Source organism: Podarcis melisellensis (genome assembly GCF_964234715.1).
Source record: "Podarcis melisellensis genome assembly, chromosome: 12".
NCBI classification, from domain to species: Eukaryota; Metazoa; Chordata; class Lepidosauria; order Squamata; family Lacertidae; genus Podarcis; species Podarcis melisellensis.
In genome coordinates this window covers 31,928,849-31,947,143 of record NC_138544.1, presented here as the reverse complement: position 1 = coordinate 31,947,143, position 18,295 = coordinate 31,928,849, and the positions used below count along the sequence as shown (strand labels likewise).

The 18,295-nt window shown below is 41.3% G+C and overlaps 2 protein-coding genes and 1 long non-coding RNA gene across 4 annotated transcripts in view; 2 read left to right on the top strand and 1 right to left on the bottom strand.

Annotated features, from left to right (window-relative positions):
- Window positions 1-108: 108 nt before the first annotated feature.
- RPA3 (replication protein A3) lies at window positions 109-4,423 on the bottom strand. The gene is made up of 4 exons (XM_081882881.1): window positions 4,290-4,423; window positions 3,131-3,205; window positions 1,722-1,830; window positions 109-331 (listed from the first exon to the last, which is right to left on the bottom strand). Exons 1-4 carry the CDS (start codon window positions 4,386-4,388, stop codon window positions 255-257), a joined length of 360 nt encoding a protein of 119 aa, XP_081739007.1. The 5' UTR covers window positions 4,389-4,423; the 3' UTR covers window positions 109-254.
- Window positions 4,424-4,607: 184 nt separating this feature from the next.
- Window positions 4,608-6,634, top strand: LOC309353542. The gene is made up of 2 exons (XR_014161926.1): window positions 4,608-4,752; window positions 6,522-6,634. It is a non-coding gene; the product is annotated as an uncharacterized lncRNA (long non-coding RNA).
- Window positions 6,635-7,980: 1,346 nt separating this feature from the next.
- UMAD1 (UBAP1-MVB12-associated (UMA) domain containing 1) overlaps window positions 7,981-18,295 on the top strand; it is a 40,652-nt gene continuing 30,337 nt past the window's right edge. For both annotated transcript variants that reach the window (XR_014161925.1, XM_081882878.1), the window contains exon 1: window positions 7,981-8,076. Coding sequence is in view for 1 of the 2 variants with exons in the window: in XM_081882878.1 (XP_081739004.1) it covers window positions 7,995-8,076 (82 nt within the window). In the remaining variant the exon portion in view is untranslated. The remainder of the gene's footprint in view (window positions 8,077-18,295) is intronic.

The window sequence follows — 18,295 nt, the reverse complement described above, 5'->3', positions numbered from 1 at the left end:
AAAAGATCACCTAAAAATAAAAGAATAAGTACTGTGTTATGTATTATGTATTTACCTAAGATGGTTACCTGAGTGACAGCTTAACATTTAGGATACAAATGCATGAACTTCTAGATTATGTACTATATTGCTGGCATAGCAGACAGTCCCAAGTACACCTTAAGCAAGATTATTTCATACAGAGATTCTTGAACAGTTCTGTTCAGTAAGCATCACCAAATTGTCCACTCTTAAGTTGTAACAAAAAGTACCAATCATGCATTAGTACTAAAAGGGTAGTAGTCAGGAAATTCATGGATAATTTTCAGAGCTTCATTATATAGTGCTAAATCTGAAAGAAACAAGAATATAGCATTAAAAAACATTAGTGCAGGTGAACTATCCTATTTATACAATACTACCTAAGAGACAACGCTAACTATAATGTGCATCTCAATTCTTAAACATATACCGTATTTTTCGCACCATAGGACGCACCCAGTTTTTAGGGGGGGGGGAATCAAGAAAAAAAATATTTCCCCCCCAGCCCCAAAGAGCAGCGTACAGGCTGCGCACAACTCTCCCTGCCGGAGGGGTTGTGCGCGGCTATGGAAGAAGCGAGGCAGCAAGCGGGATGGATCCCGCTCGCTGTCTTGGCTTCCCCTTTATCCCCGTGCAGCCTCTCCTTGCCAGAGGGGTTGCGCGCAGCTATGGAGCAAGCCAAGGCAGGGGGCGGGATGGATCCCGCTCGCTGTTTTGGCTTCCCCTTTAGCCCCGTGCAGCCTCTCCCTCCTGGGTTACCGGGAGACGCTGCGCAGGGCTTTCCTGGAAGGTGGGGGGGATTCCCTCACCTTTCGCAAAACCGGGAGAAGCCGCGCACATTTTAAAAGGGCTGCACGGCTTCTTCTGGCTTTCCTGGGAGGTGGGAGAAGCAACTGATGCAGCCAGTCAGTCCCTTCTCCTTCCTGGGGAAAAGCCCGCAAGAGCGCACGGAGCTTGTGTGCGGCTCTTGGGGGCTTTTCCTGACTGCCTCCCCCCTGCATTCGCTCCATAGGACGCACACACATTTCCCCTTGCTTTTTAGGAAAGAAAAAGTGCGTCCTATGGTGCGAAAAATACGGTACTCAATTCCAAAGTCAGGAAGGCTAAAAATATTTCAAGGAGTTGCTTTAACCAGTATCTTGCCTGAATGTGAACAGGGATTAATTTGATAAAAATCCAATTGACGAAAGCTCAGATTTGTAAATGTATCCACAACAGCTCTCCCTCTGTAAGAGCAATAACTATATTGGATAGAAGAGGCTATATAACAGATTTAATACATCAATAACAGAATTATACTATCTGGCTAGATATATACCAAGTTCAGTGTTTTGAACAGACAGGAATGACAACTTGATCTATGACCATGAAGCTGTCATCGCAAGTGGCAGCAGCAGGAGGCCCCATTAACTAAAGTGGTGCTTCAAGTTAAGAATAGTTTCAGGTTAAGAATGGACCTCCAAAATGAATTAAGTTCTTAACCCGAGGTACCACTGTATCCACATGGGATTTTAATTTCTGAAAATGTATTTTGTGCATCTACTTGATTGGGTATCATGCCAAACATAACTTCCATGGGGGAAAATAGTAGATAAGAACTGACCATTATTGAAAGAAACTTGTTAATCAAGAGTGCCAGAAGCTTATTCAAAGTATTGAAAAACTGCAATTTGCAATGATGGAGGAAATAATTCACTTACCAAATGCGTTTTTATCTTCTCTGAACTGGGTATATGATGCACACATTATGTTTACTTGATTTGTAACTCTTCCTGCTACCTCAATGACCCCAGAGATCTCTTCTTCAAGCTGCAATGGTAGATGAACAAGTAAATGTCTTTATTAAGAATTTTTACACCCCCCACGTTTCTGGGAGTTCACTTTATGTTCCAACGCAGCACTTATGAATTGAAATTACAACTCACTAAACTTGGCTCTCTATTTTACATTAACACCTTACCATAAAACACTTTTAAGAATTACTTAAGAATGTTCAAGAAAGTGAAGTTCATTCCAAGTAAAGGTGAGGTTATCTATTCTCTCAAACATCCACCTAGCTCAACTACATCACATATTTTGGGAATGTGTGACAAACACAGCCCATTCAAGCCTTTTGTCTTGCCTGACCCACCCCAGTAAATTCACCTGAATTTTGCTGTTCATGTGAGCATGCATACACACGCACACGCACACACTGATAACCCTATACAAATGATATACAGATGACTGCGAAGAATAGGCAAGATCAAACGTAAGACAAAGGAGTTTATTGTTGTGGAAGTTATTTTTGTTGCACCAAGCAGAAGCATCAGTACTATACAGCACAGAAAAGCAGAGTTTATGTTAGCTGAATATCTGTAGCACTAGCAGGCTACTGCATTTGATTCTAACCTTATTTTTATGGCTTGGGAGTGAGCAACAAACAATCCCAGACAAACCTATGGGGCAGGGGAGTTATGCAAAGCGGAAGAGTAAGAATATAAAAATATAATCAACACACTGTTCAGTCTAAGAAGATGCTTCTATAGTCTTCAGGTACGTAACTTAATGGGGCAGTTGTAAATGCAGTAGTGCTTATTCTTGTTACTGGGCTAATACGAGAACTACGTAAATTCCTTTCTCTAGCTGAGGTTTAGAACCTGAAGCCCTCATATATGGAACTGCTATACCAGCAACACAAAGACTGTTCAGATCAATTCCGCTTCTACAATTAAAGCCACTGTATAGTACTTGCTGATCGTAAGGCTGGCGGTTCGAATCCCCGCGGCGGGGTGAGCTCCCATCGTTCGGTTCCAGCTCCTGCCCACCTAGCAGTTCGAAAGCACCCTTAAGTGCAAGTAGAAATAGGTACTGCTTTATAGCGGGAAGGTAAACGGCGTTTCCGTTTGCAGCGCTGGTGCTGGCTCATCGTCACGCTGGCCACGTGACCTGGAAGTGTTTTCAGACGGCGCCGGCTCCCAGCCTCTTGAGTGAGATGAGCGTGCAACCCTAGAGTCGGTCACGACTGGCCCGTATGGGCAGGGGTACCTTTACCTTTTTACGCTCAACACCAGCAAAAACTGTTAAGCGTAAGAATTATGAAATCTTCCAAAAGACAAGACATACTTACAGGTGTGTCCAGTTCCACGGTTGCATTTTTTCCTTCTCCATCAGATAGGAAGAAAAATTTCCCAGATGGATGAATCTAAATAAAATTTCAAAACACTCATTTTAAAGGCACTTTTAACCTGCTGCACCTGCCTATCAACACCACTATGTCAGTCTTTTGTCGGAAATACTGAAGCACTCAGGTAATACTCCATCTACATGTGGGCATAACTGCATGCTTTAAAACTGTACATGGCAGCCTGTAAAAATGCAAGTCACATTCCAGGAAGGGAAAGCAAAAAAATAAGTAAAATACCATCTCATTTAATAAGGGTGATGGGGAGATTTAATTCCTCTACTAAAATGAATTGCATATCCGTAACAGAGCCCCATGGGAGCTACATCTGCAATAACAATATTAAGAGGGAGAAAATAAATGGCAACATCAAGCAAGCCTAAAAACCAAAAAGATTCAAGGTAATATATACAAAATAAGGATATATACCTCCGCTCTCCTCCTGTTGCTTCCTCTCACTTATAATTTTTTGGGGGTATTGGGGTTGTAACTGCCTTGAGTTTTTGCAGTTATCCAAAGCAGGGTACCAATATAATAAACTTCATTTGCTAAATATCCTATGAATAATTTTCTATACCACCCCTCCTGTGTATATTTAATGTGTTCCCACTGTAAACAGTTGAAATCACTAGCAGGAATACATTAACACTTGTAAAGTAACACAAACTTTCGATACTATGGATTTATAATAGATGACATTACAATAAAGGAAGCAGGAACAAAATTTTAGAAATGGAACTCATGGAGTGAGGGAGGTCAGAAGCTTCGAGACAACCTCTTTCTTTTTTGTGGAATTGTTATGTTTGTTGTGTATAATCAACAATCACTATGTAAAACTAACAATATATATACAATATTTAATGTGTTCATACTGCAAACCAAACGAGATAAATGTTTTGTTTTTAAATAAAGGATGACAAATGAGCCTCGGCTTCAGCTGTCTCACAAACGGCAACATTAAAGAGGAGGAGCCTTTGGCGAAGGTTTGTCTGGAGCTAAGCGAGGGGTACCATGGGCATTGCGGATGCACCACCCCAAGGGGCCTGCAATGCTCTGCAAGGCAAATCCCCCGGCGGACGAAGAGGAGTAAGGGAGCCACTCTTACCTTTTCCAGGCGCCCCACGAAACAAACGGGCTTCCCAATGTACTGCGCCAACTGACTTGTGGCTACGCGTACCCGGGGTCCTTCCAGCACGTCCGCCATTTCGGAACTGGGCGTCTGAACCAAGGCCGCCTCCCCCCCGCCCTTTGCCTTTTATCCAGGCTACATTGGCGGGAAACTTCGACTTCCGCTCGCCGCGCGGGTCACCAGGGCAACGGGCGAAGCGCGCAGAGTTCGACGGTCCCAGTGTAAACCTTCCAATGCGCTCGCAGAACGTTCTACACGCAGGCGGCCACTACGTCATTTCCGTGTAGCGGAGCGCGCGTTAGGGAGTATTTGCGCATGCGCACGCGAGCTAACTTAGACTGATTTTCCTCAGCCGACGAGGTTACTTCAGTTCATTCGCCGGGAGGTGTCCCTCGTGAACCCGGAACCGGAGGTTGTTGTGGAGAAAAGGCTGCCGGAGGTGCGTATTCAAGGCAGGCAGGTAGGGTCGGCTGTCAGAGAGGCCTCGCTCGTGGCGAAAACAGGAAAGTCGAGGCCGAGGGTTATTTCGTCCTTCGTTTCGTTTGTAGCGCGCGGGGGCAGTCGTCGAATAACGCCGGCGGTGTTGTTTTTTTTGCGCTTCGACGGTTATATCCGTTAACATTCAGAATGTGCGTGCGGATTTGGAACACGCGCATGCGCGTCGCCAGTTGGGGAGGGGTGTTGTGGAGCTGCTACGTCAGCTGCTCACGTCTGGTGGGCGGAGCTACCCGCGCCAACAAATTTGCTTTACTGCTTTTCCCACCTTATGGGGCAGAGCTCTTCTGGGTCCTCCTTGAGATGGGGCTGGTGGGTCGTCCTACCCATAGATAGTGGCGTAGAGTCACGGGATGACGTTGAATTTTGACAGCCTACCTGTCTGGTCTTCTGTGTATAAATTAACGTCTGAACTGGTGACCCATAGAATAGAGGGGTGTCAAGAAGAAAACAAGGGTTGGCATCCCATTCAGAGAAACTTAGTTGATTAGTAGTTTGCTGCTTAGGTGATTGATTAATTCGTTAAATTCAAATATGTCAAAACAAGCAGGAAATGGAGTCTCTCTGTTTCTAGATTATTTATTCATTTATCACAGCAGGCAAGGGTGGATATGCTCATTGTAAGATGGCACATGCTATCTGTGGTTTTTGTAAGTTCTTGTATATAAAAAAAACTTTGGTTGTTTTCCAAAGCTGCTGCTTGTTAATTATAATTAGTTAATATACTGTAATCTGCAAATCAACTAAAACGTTGCATCCCAAGAAACATGTATCTTGGGGGGGGGCAGCAGAAGTAGGTTTTGGAGACAACTGTGTGCTCTGTCTTGAAACATTACATTGTTTATGTGAGTAGATCACTGTGAGTTATGGGACTGGCCAGGTTTAATCATGTGTCGGAGGTGGTCATACATTATTGCATCTGGTTAGCCCCTGTAAATGAACTGTTCACCTGAAGAAACTACTTCTTGAAAAATTATTTGCCCTCAAAATGCCCATTACCTAAGACATTTGTATTTGCCATAGAAAGAACCAATTCTTGTAAACCTTCAGTGCTGATTGGCTACAAGCAATTTTTATTTGCCAAAGGCAAAGATACCTGTATCCCTTTGTGCAGTGTTGAAGGAACCTTTGCTAACTAGATAAGGAAGACGCTTCTACAAAAGTTAGAGGAATTGTTGGTTTCAGTAAGCAGCCTTCAGGATTCAAAGACCTTCATGTGCATAAGTCCACTATTCCTTAAAAGAGCCCTACAAGTTAGGTTCAGTATTACTGTATATGTGTGTATGAGTTGTATCCAATATTACCCCTACTCAGGGTAGACCCATTGGAAAAAACCAATCAAGACTGAGCATCCCCCCCATACCTTCATTCAAGATGTTGAACAACAACGGGCCCAGGACAGACATGTAAACTGTTAATAATTTTCAGCGTTATTTTAAAAGGGCAGAAGCCAGAGTATTTCCATTGGGCATTGGAACACACCTAGACCTATAACAAAAAGCTTTGTGATCTAAATATTGCAGTTTATGAGTTTTGGTAGGACTTTTAGTGTGCTTTAATGCAGAAGTCTAGTGGCCTGGTTTATCAAAATGAAAGTGTGAACTCTTTCTTTCATTCTTAAATATAATCTAAATTTTGTGATTGCAGATGAAGTTTTGAAATCCTGATACTAACATGTGAGCTTTAGTAACTCTGTGTTTTCCTCCCTTTTAGCCTAGTGTATAAAGGAAGGACATCTTTGCAGTTCAAGAAGAGTACTTCATAGTCAAGCATTTGGAAGGAAGTCAATGCTTGGAGCTGCTGAAAGTGAAAATGCAAGTACTGCAGGATTTAGGAAGAGAGAAAGACATATCTGCACAACAGATTGGAAACTGATAGGAAGTGAAAGGTCATGGGGCAATTTCCAACTCCCTCATTCCATCAGCTCAAGGATTTGTGTTTGTGCAACAAGACTTTCCCCATGCGCTCTGCCCGTGCACCCCCTCAAAATCTGCTCTGGAGGGTTGTGAGAACCCACTGAACAGATTTTGGTGGCACACGGGGATGAAGGGGATGGGGAAGCTCCATTGTGCAAGTAGAAATCCTTGCAGTGATAGGAGGCGTACTTACTGTTACATGGAATGAAAGCTATTAGGTTAAGGATCCCCTTACTTATAAAAGAACTACAGTAGTACTTTGGGTTACATACGCTTCAGGTTACAGACTCCGCTAACCCAGAAATAATACCTCTGGTTAAGAACTTTGCCTCAGGATGAGAACAGAAATCGTGCTTCAGTGGTGCGGCAGCAGCGGGAGGCCCCATTAGCTAAAGTGGTGCTTCAGGTTAAGAACAGTTTCAGGTTAAGAACGGACCTCAGAACGAATTAAGTACTTAACCCGAGGTACCACTGTATTGTTTTGTTTCTTACTATGCTATTTTTGTGTCTTTATATTGTAAAACATCCTCACGTCCTTGGATGAAGGGCAGTACTGAAATTTTAATAATTATAATAATGTGGGATAGATTTTAAACAAATAATTAAAACAGGTCATTTCATGACTTAACTTAGTTTAGAATATGTCATCCTGTTAAATCAGGGGTTGCCAATCTTTTTCGAGAGGGTGCTGTAGGCCCCAGCCACAAAATGCCTGCCATGGGGTGGGTGGCATAACACAAAAAGAAAAGAGTGCAGTCATTGCTGTTGTTGCTGCTGCTTGCTTCCATACCCCACCCCACAGACAACCTTAGGTTTAGCATGGAAAGTCAGTTATGCCCTGCTGTTCCTGACTCTGGGGAATCACACAGTATTGATTTCTCTGTAATACACATAATTATTTTGCTTGGCAGTAAAAATGCTCTTCACATAATCAGATAGTGTGCTGATTAAAATATTTTTATGGTGGAAAATATAATATTATCTTGACTAACTTTTTCCAGTGCTTGAGTTAGTCAAGCCACCGCTGCTTGGGTGTACATAAACTCATATTTCTTGAACTGAGCAATAATGAACAACTGACTTGTATCTCTCTGGTGTTCTCTGTTTGCTCCTGCAGGATCCTCCCCCAGTTCAAGTCTCTAATCTTAGAACTTGATGTTAAGAGCATTTTATAATGTTTATTTTGATGATGCCAGAATTGTGTAAGTTTTTTTTAGCATCACTTGACCCATTTCTCACCTTTTTGTTTCTAGACTTGTATTTCAAAAAGATGTTCAACTTCTTCCGAAAAAACCAAGATACCAAGAAGGTATTGGTGACAGAAAAAGAAGCAGATGGATTTGTTTTTCTCGGTAAGTGATTCTAAGAGTTTATTAAAAAAAGCATATATTTTGAACAAAATTTTCTGGGTATTTCACAGGTTGTTACCATTTTATATTTAAAGTACATTCAGTTCACTAAGAAATTTCAAAGAAGTTAATCTTGAACCATGCCCCCCCCCCCCGAGTGGTCATGTATGAACTGAAAATATAAACTGTAAGACTTAGCATAGATGTTGTTTCTGCCTTGCCATTATTTCTCTTAGGCCCTTTGCATCATTTTTGGCACCACCCTCCCTGCTCACAAGTAACAAAGAGCTTAGTCGTAGGTCTATTTCCTGTGGTTATATCAGTTTTAAAAATTAAATGTTTTTAAGGGTAAGGTACAATCGCTGGTTTTAAAATATTCACTTTTTAAGGTGTCTTTGATGGCACCTACACCATGGAATGCATTTATTTCCTTTTTCTATTTCACCTTTCTCCCAAGCTGGGATTCAAAGTGGCTTACAACATTTAAAAATACCATTATAAAATGCGAACAAACTAGCTAAAAAACAATAGTTAATATTCATCCAAACACATTTAGAACCAGCATTAATATACAGTTTGCTGTGGTATTTAAAGCACATGGCTTTCCCCAAAGAATTCTGGGAAATGTAGTTTGCGAAGAGTATTGGGTATCATAGCTCTGGGAGGGGTAAACTAGAGTTTTAAAGATTCTTCAGGGAAAATCTTGTGCTTTAAATGTATGGAGTGGGTGTGACCTTTATTCTGAGGCAGCATTCAGTGAGTGACCTAGTTATGTTAGCAGCCTCCTTCAGCTTGGTGCCTTCCAGATCTTTTGGTCTTCAGCTCTCATCATCTTCAACCATTGGCCATTTTGGCTGGTGGTGATGGGAATTGGAGTCCAAAACACCTGGAGGGCAGCTGGTCAGGGGGAGGATGTGTAATCCCAGTAATGTTGACTCCTTAAGAGAAATAGAGTGACATAAGATTTTTGCAGAGCCTCTGTTTGCATAGGGGGATTACTGTGATGAGACTATTGTCTTTCTGTGGCGTCCCTCAGCTTACTTGATCCTATTTTGAGGCCTAAATATAGTGTGCATGGGGAAATGTACACCGGGTTCGATAAAGATTTTGTGACATAGAAATGACTAATCAATAGCCCTGAATGACAACTGAGTCATGGACACAGGAGAATCGGGAGCAATTGGGAACCGATACAGGATAGTGAGTCTTTCCATTCCTGGGTGGATAACAGCTCCTCTGTTGTTTCTGCCTCTTAGTTTGTGCATTACATTATCTCTCTGGGGGAATGACAACCTTCTTCATAAATATCCTAGATGTGAGACTTGTCAGCTAGTAACTTAAGAAGTTCTAAGAATTCTTTCCCATGAGGGTTTGTGCGCTGCGTCATGCATGCCCCAAATTCTCTGTGGATTTTTTGTTCTTGAGAGTGCGCGAGTGGAATTTATTCCAATCATTTGCCTGGGGGAATTAAGTAGTAATATTTCTTGCTGCATGTTGTTTTTCAGTAGGAGTTGCTTAGTACCAGAGCATGTGTGCTCAAGGGTATATGCTCATGTGTACCCTGCTGGGTGGTGTGCAGAATAGTTTATGGTCTTGGAGAAGAAACTTTTCAGATCTATTAGTTTGCTGAGAAAGGAGGAAAACAGTATTGCTTCCCATATAGTTAAATGAAATTAAGTGCATGAAACGCTTGCTGTTCTTCATTGGTTGCCTGCGTTCAACTTTGCTTGCTGAACGTTTGTAATAGTATTTTGAATGTACTGGGTTTTCTGATTCAATGAAGCTTCAAACAAGATTGACTTGAGCCCATCTTTCTCTCCTTTTGTTTTCCTGAGATGTCCCAAATATAATATTTAATTTCATATAATCTGGAAGAATCAGGGGTCGTCTTTGTTTCCAATATCTATATGCCACCTAATGACAAAAGTCCTCTGGGTGGTTTACAAGTAAGAATTAAAAACACAAAATACCAAAAGAGAGAGAGTCACAACTGAAATTGTCCATGTTGGTGGCTTGGCCTGGCCCAATAATGAAACAGATTGAGACAGTTGTCTCAGGTGGTGGGTACAGAGGCACTGCCCCTGTCCTGGGGACTTTCCCCCCAACCTCATTATTGTACATTCGGTGAGGCAAAGATCTTCTGCCACTGCCTTTACTTCCTCCTCACTGTCTTACTTTGCTTAGAGAAAGGGCTGAGAGGGTCCTTTTTTAGAGCCAGGCATTTTGAGTGAGGGGGCCAGCAGAATGCCTGCATTCCTGTCATGGTTTGCCATGGCAGCTTTTTAAACTAAGAATTTTAAAAATGCTTTTATGGAAGTTGGAAGTGCATTCTCCTGGCCATCTCACCCAAAATGCATGGCAGTGAAGAAGGACCCTCTTCAGCCCTTTCTTAGGTGAGAGTTGAAGGCTGTGGTAGAGAGCCTCCATTAAGTTTCCTGGCATTAGTGTCATGTTAATATGAAGCAACTGTGTGTAAAAATGCTGTTTCCTTGGATGACTAGTGCAAGAAGGAATAACCACTATTCTATACAAGTGTATTATCATTGTGTTCCTTCTTCTAAAATTGCTTGCCATAGTTCCATAAAACTTTTCCTATGCTATATAATTGGCACCATATTAAGATCATATGTATATTCAGGAGAGATGTGCCCTCCTGGCATCAACAAGCTTCATTATTATTACTTTTAGCTGCTTTTATTATATGTTTCTAAATCACCTTGATGCTCATGTAGGTGGTGATTCAAAAATGAATAAATAACAACAATATTAATAATTAGTAATAATAATCATTCTGTCCTTCCTGCAAAGTACTCAGAGCAGCATACATAAATTTGCTCCCAACTTAGACTTTATTTGCAAAACAACCCTGTGTGCAGGTGAGGAAGGTAAGGCTGAGGCTGGACCAAGGTCACCCATTGAGCTTTGGGACTAAGAAGGAATTTGAACCTGGGTCTCCCTGTTCGTACTCTCAACATAATAACAGCTGCCCCACATAGGTAACTGCTGCTGTTTTGTGTATGAAATATTTGCAATGGCTCTGCCCTGGCTGCCCTTTTCCATTTGGAACGGTTTCATGTGTGTTATCATTGTAATGGTTTTATTTGTTTTTATAGTTGTATGTTTTGTTGTTGTAACCAGCCCTGGAACTTTATGATGAAGAGTCGTTAGGAAATCTTAAAAATGATAATAACAAATAATAATAAAATACCCAGGCTTAATGATTGCACTGGTGTTCATCAGTGTTTCCCGCTTACCAGGATTTGAAGTTAGTTAGCAAACTCTAGTTGAGAAGAATTCTGGTTATTGATTGATTGATATTCTGCCTTTATTTCCTTATGGCACTCAAGGCAACAACACAGAGGGTTCCCTGCTGATGATCACATCAAGACTTGGATTAGATTTCGCAAGGTTACAGTATCATATGCCTTAAGACCATGGCCTAAGTCCACTATAAGCACTGCTAGCTGGGCTTAAAGGATCGCTGTGTAAAGATGTAATAAACTCGGATCAAGTATGTTGTCCTCAAAGTCTTGGTAAGCAGTATAGAACATATGGGGTTAGAATGGCTTTTAGAGATGGTTGTGGCTTTCTAAGTGGTAGGAATTATGTAAACAAGCGGTAGCCAAGGGGGTATCGCCTGCTAGGTGTTGAAAACTACGACTCCCACCATCCCTGAGCATTGGCCAAGTTGATTGAGGTTGATGGGAATTGTAGTCCACAACAATTGGAGGGCATCATGTTGGTTGCCTCTGGTGTATACTGTTTTATTTATTGGTAATTCTTATTGATTTGTCTTTCTAGCAACCTTGCATTCATTCCTTGTAGCATTTCAAATGCTGTTCAACAGGTTTCTGCTCAGTATGCATTTGTTGCAAAATTGCTGGGGGGGAAGAGATTTTTAATAAGCATCCCACCTTAATCAACTGCTCTATGCAAAAGTCGATTGGGACTTTTTGTCTACCGATTGTCACTTCTTTATAATAACAGCTATATTTTGAAGTGCGAGTTTCTTTGCCTATCTTGCTCTTGCCTGTTCTGTGAATAACAGGGTTAAAAGCTCCATGCGTCTGATTACTGTAGTTTGAGTTCACTGGGCAAGGAAGATGAGGGAGACCTGAAAAACAACCCTCTCCAGTGTCACTGATTTCTAGTCGCATAAGGAGATAATTGCTACCCCTTCATTCAGTGTGGAGTCAAACTAATCCTCTTGGGTTCTGGTTTTACACAAAAACAAAGTGCAGTATTGCTTTTGCATCATTAGGTGGCATCTTGCTTCATGCACTTCTCAAGTAAATTGAATACAGCATTAATTGCCAAGCTAGCTCTTTCTCCTACTATGGTTTTTGTTTTTGTTTTTTAAGAATCTGTATGTCTGAAGTTTAATATAAAGCATAAATGGAATGTTTTCATCCAGAGAGCAAATTTGAAATAATGGGACCAAAACCCCTAGAGCTGATTTGTACAGTCTGAAGGGTCACACGAGAGCCCCAAAACACAAAGGAGTGAATTTGCATATTTTTACAAGAGGAAAATAACTGAATGCAACAACATGAGTAACTATCAGCTTCATGCTTTATTAATACTATAAAAGAAACAGAGAGAGTTGGCTAACTTAAGAGTACAGTTGAGTTTTGGTTGAATGAGCTCAATCAACATCTCCTATGCAGATTAACAGAATTAGGTTACCAAACAATGGACCTTCATAATGCTTTGTAGTATAAGCAGGTGTGTTTCTTAAGAGTAGAATATGCTAAGTACAGCTTTCTCTGGACTTTGTATATTACCATATCTGAATGTTGGCATCGCCATTCAGAAGCACAATTGCCTGTCCCCTGGCTGTTTCGTCCATGGGTCCAGCTTATCATATAGTTTACAATTCTGTAAATACAGTGGGTGTAGCCTTTATGAAAGAACATCTGGCACATTTGGTTGATAATGTTGTTGTAGTCATTTGCAAAGTGTTCCTATTCTGGTTGTCGAGAACACAAAGGTTTTTAAGTTGCTGATGGTACATAAATCCAGTTGTGCTTGTAAACCTGCACCACTCTTTGGTCCAACAAACACAGTTACAGGTGCTTAAAGTGTGTTTTGATGGGCTAATGCAAAACTTAGTAATAGGACTCCAAATTATCTGAGGCTTTGAGGTTGGGGCCCTTTGAGCAAAGTGCCCCTTCCTGTTTTGACACATTGTGGCTTGGGATAAGCAAGCGTGTGTGTATGCACGTGCATGCATGCATGCAAAAAGACAGGAGTCAACTAATTACTTGTTGCACATAGTCCTGGCAAAAACACCTTACCCACTCTGGAAAATGTGACAAGTCGACATCCACTTACTTAGCTGGATGTACACTGAGCAGTCCTTCCCTTCTCAGCACCAATCATTGCTAAGTATGCACGCCTCCTTCTCCCTGTTTCTCTGCACATCTGTGCTAAGGAGAGCTCTTGGTGGAGAGCTGCTGCTGCCTGGCAGCAGTGCAACCTTGCACTGTACATGTTTAGTCCAGGATGGACAGCAGAGGCAGGCCAAGCACTGAGTGCTTCCTAGAATTCAGAAGTTTCAGAGGCGAGGAAGAAGCTTGCTTCTGGTTGGTGGGTGAGAAGAGGAAGAAAGTGATAGCTGCCACGACAGCCACAAAGAGGGACTGATGGAGACAGGAGAGAAAAACAAAGAAGTGGCCTCTTCTTAGTTTCAAGTTCAGGAGGCTCAGGCTGTCTTGCCCTCTGAAGAGTTCTTCTAAGATTGGAATTGGGCAGGAGCTTCAGAGGCTCTGGAGTTCAGCAGGACACCAGATAATAGTCCTGATGACTATGCATTTGAGTTGCCTACCAAGGACACCCAAAATCTGTGGGCCCTGGTCAAAAGTTGACTATTTGAAATCTGTTGATAATCGTGCTGTAGTTGATTTAGATGGAGAATTGGCATTTCAACTGTGCTGCAAATGCCTCAGTTCTGGCTTAACTCTGATCTTGGCTTACTGATCATGGTTTGTTTGGGAGAAGCCAACTATGGGTGCTGGTTTAGATCTAACACTCAGCCAACTGCTCTGTGGTTTGTTTTGTTATTTAAGTTAGGGATGATCAAAGGAGGAGAGCTTAAGCTGCTGCACCAGTATGCTGCTTGTGCATGGTATGGTTAAAGAAACATGGCATGCTTAAAGAAATAGACAGCTTTGTATTAATTAATGTTTTTCAAAATAAGATGAGGGGTTTTTTTGTTCTCTGTTTCAGAGTCTTGAGGCATAGAATATGAAGACACACCTACTACTGTAATTGGAAAAATGATTACTCAACTTTCTGTTATGAAAGTGCTACTGTGATAATGCAATAAAATCATGTAGGATTCACCAATATTGAACTAGAACCTTCCATTTTTCAAATTCAGCCTGACACTCCAAATGCCCTCATGAAACAAGCACTACCAGGAGGAGATGAATTATATTTTTTTTATTTATTTTAAATATTTATTGGTTTTTCTGTATATACATCCTCTTAACAATATTTCTCTAACAGTTTTCCATATTTTCCTCCCCCCTCCCCTGGACTTCCCTCATACTCCCATTTTGTTTTATTTCCATATTGTTCACCCTGCATATTGTTTCCCCAAAATTTCCCCAATACATATAATCTTATTTTTTTATTATATACAATTGTGATTATTTACTCAGACCCTGCCAATGATTCCAGTTCATTATATTGTCTCTTCATATATATTGTAAATGGTACCCATTCTCTTTTAAAGTCTTTGTTGTCTTTTTCATGTAGTTATCAGTTAGTTTTGCCAGTTCTGCATATTCCATAAGTTTCCCTTGCCATTGTTCTTTCATTGGTATTTCTTCTGTCTCCCAAGCTTGTGCTAATGTAATTCTTGCCGCTGTTGTTGCGTACATAAGTAATTTCCAATTTTCCTTTTTTATATCTTGTTCAAAAAATCCTAGGAAGAATGCTTCTGGTTTTTTTAAACTTTTTTTCAATTCATTAAATATCATTTCCCAATAATTTCTAACCTTTTTGCATTCCCACCACATATGATAAAATGTACCATCTTTTTCTTTACATGTCCAAGAAGGTTTTTATCCCTTTTAATACATTTTAGCCACTTTCTCTGGTGTAATATACCATCTATACATCATTTTCATATAATTCTCTTTCAGTAAAATACAATCTGTAAATTTTAAATTCACCTTCCACATCTTTTCCCAGTCTTCAAGTTGTATATTGTGACCTACATGCTGTGCCCATTTTATTTGTGCTGACTTTACCATTTCATCCAATGTTTCCCCATATAGCCGCAGATTATACATTTTTAAAAGTAATTTCGTATCATTCTCAATTACTTCTTTTGAAAGTTTGAAACTGTGTAACTGAAACCTTTCTTATTGTCTTCCTTAAACTGTTCATTTAGTTGTCTATGATGCAGCCAACTTTGTAAAAAGGTCTTCCTCATATTCTTTCAACTTTAACCCTTTACCCGCCTCTGTTAATAGGTCTCTATACGTTGGCCAATTTCCTTGAATTTTATTTTAAGAGGGTCGCACTCACCTTCTGTTTGAAAGTCACCAAAACTTAAAGCTATTCTGACAGTTCAGTCTTTCCCCCCACTGCTAAATAGCAACTGAGCTTTGGTTTCACACAGGTTAATAATAAGAGCACTGAGGTCTATAAGTTCAAGCCATTGGGGTCACTGCAATCTACACAGACACCTGGTTTTGGATCCCTGTCTAGCAGCAACTAGCAATGTTGAAAACTTCCTGGATTAGCATTGTAAGCATTGCTTTGCTAGTGTACAGTAACTTCAAGAGTTATGACCTTGGCCAAATACTGCATTGTCAGGTACAGAATTGGGTTCTAACCATCTGCAGTCCCAAGTCACTAGTTTGTTCTTGTTCAGGCTTGAGCAGTGTTGGTGTTTGACCTGTACAGTTCAGTTTTTTAGCAGAGTGAAAGACTACTGGCCGTAGACTGCTTCAGGATTTGTGAAGGGCAAGTATATATTGGGAAGGATCCAAGAATGCTGAAGTTGATGTTGAAAACCACTTTGTGGGAAAACTCGAAAAAGAAAGATCCTTTGTTTATTGACTATGTGCTAGCAAATGACTTCTGGCCTACCTCATTACTCTTATAGATATAGTGTATCAGGAATACTTCCCATATTGAGGATTTTATTTACTGTTCCCTCAAATCATGAATACAATCATAAGGTTGGAAAGATCAGTATATAGTGCATCTGACTGAAGGCTGAGCACTTTCATCTAGGATTCTAGATTGTTTTTCGGTTTATCACATGATGTTCTATGGATTTGGCTTGTGATCACAGCATTAATCTGACTGCAGCACTTTACTGCCAACTCTTTTAAGACATCAGGTTCAGCAAAAGAAGAGTGTTGGATGTAGATTTTGTGGGGGGGGGGGGAGAGACCCTCCCTTCTATAATATTTGGCCTTTGGAATTGGTTGGTGGTTATCTAGTTCCCGAGGAAGCAAGCTGTAATGGTTCTCGTGCGTAAGCCGGTGCCAACACCTGGCTGGGTTGCCTGAGTGAACCTTTTCTGTCCGGACAGCCACTCACCCGTGGCTGTCTCAATCGCTGGCAGAATCCGTCAGTGGGCGTTTCTTAAACTTCTTCCAGCAAAGAAGCTCTTTGACGCCTAGTCCCCTCCTACTCTCCCTGCGCGGAAGCCTTCTGCGCAAGGAGGGCGTAGGCAGCAGAGGACCCTTACTCTTCCCGCTGGTCCCCAGCAAGGAGTCAAGGGACCGCCTCGCCAATTCCCCCATTTGCCCCCCTTCTCCACTGGTGCTACGCTGATTCTCTTCCCCAGAAGATGGGCTGCCACTCCCCATCCCGGGACGCACTCTGGAATCCCTCTGGAGCTTGCTCTCTCCCTCTGGCACTGATGGCAGTTCCCTGACACAAGCATATAAACCTTTCCTAGATTGCTGTTTGTGTTTAATGGAGCAGCTTAGGCTTTGGTTTAGGGTTGGCATTTCGTGTGTCTTCAACAGCTGTATGGTAGGCAGACATTCAACAGGTCCATCGTTTTCTAGCATGGAAATACAATTATGTGAAAAGCTTCACCATGACTGGGCTGTCTAACTTTGTGATATGCCATAGTGGCCATTTTGTGACTAGAACCCACAGCACTCTTAAGATTTGAAATATGCCCAATGGTCCAAAAAGGTTGGTGACTTCTGTATTAGATGTTGGCATGTCTGCCATTTACTAGTTCCTCTGAAGTTGGTTTGCTTTTGCTTTGTTTAAAGCTTCATATCAGTCCATGAAATGAAGAGACTGGTAATATCAGTTGAAATAACCACACATACATACAAACCTCGTTTCTCCACCCAAAATGGCTTTCAGTAAGTTTTTTTTTTTTTTAGTTCTGGTAAGTACTCAGAAAAGAGTTCAAGGCTTGGTGAAAAAGAAATGGAGCAATGGCCTTGTGAAGACGTCAGAACTGATGTGTACTGTTTCCATGAGCCGTGTACATGTATCATTGACATCTTGTGTTTATTTAGGCCAGGATCCAAAGGAATACCACCCAGGCTCATATGCAAGGGCACTTTGGACTTTTAATTTATTTATTTTTGAACAGTGGGTTCTCAGCGCTGCAAAGGCAGTTTATGACTGTTGATGGGGATCTGCCACTCGGGAAGTAAAAATTAAAAAGCCACTGGGTGAGCACAAGTCCTTGGGCTGTTTATGGATTTCAGCCATTTGTCGGTTTATATTTATACTTAACTATTTTAAGTGCTGGTTTCACATGTGGTTCTAGTGCATAAGAAGTGCAGTTACACCCAGGAGAAATGCTAAGGTTGCATGTCTTCATTCACCAAATAGAATGAATAGCATGTGAAGTGGGAGCCACAAGTGGAAATTCCTGCACAGGTAGGCCAACTCACACAACAGTGGTAGGGTGGATTGCATGTGTGATGTCCAGGTTTGTAAGCACTGAGCTTCATGGATTTTTGTTCCCATTGTAAGCTCTGTATGTGTAGAGAAAGGGCATGCAAGTCCAAAGCTCTGTTCTTGCTTCATCATGCATATGACCTACATGCTAAGACCTTATGTGACATGACCTTGCATCTCTGCTGACTGTGTCAACTGAAAGTCTAAAGGGCTTTGTTAAGAATTTCTCAATGTTTTGGTGTATATCTCAAATAAGAAACATTATTGAACTGTGGTCAGTTAGCTGGATCTGCCGGGTGTGAGCTGAATATTTTTTTAT

Excerpts from the sequence above, each read along its gene's own strand:
- RPA3 (XM_081882881.1), bottom strand. The coding sequence starts at position 4,388 with ATGGCGGACGTGCTGGAAGGACCCCGGGTACGCGTAGCCACAAGTCAG. Across the intron at positions 3,206-4,289 it reads TCGTGGGGCGCCTGGAAAAG|ATTCATCCATCTGGGAAATT; the intron begins GTAAGAGTGGCT and ends AATTTTATTTAG. Across the intron at positions 1,831-3,130 it reads CCGTGGAACTGGACACACCT|CTTGAAGAAGAGATCTCTGG; the intron begins GTAAGTATGTCT and ends CTACCATTGCAG.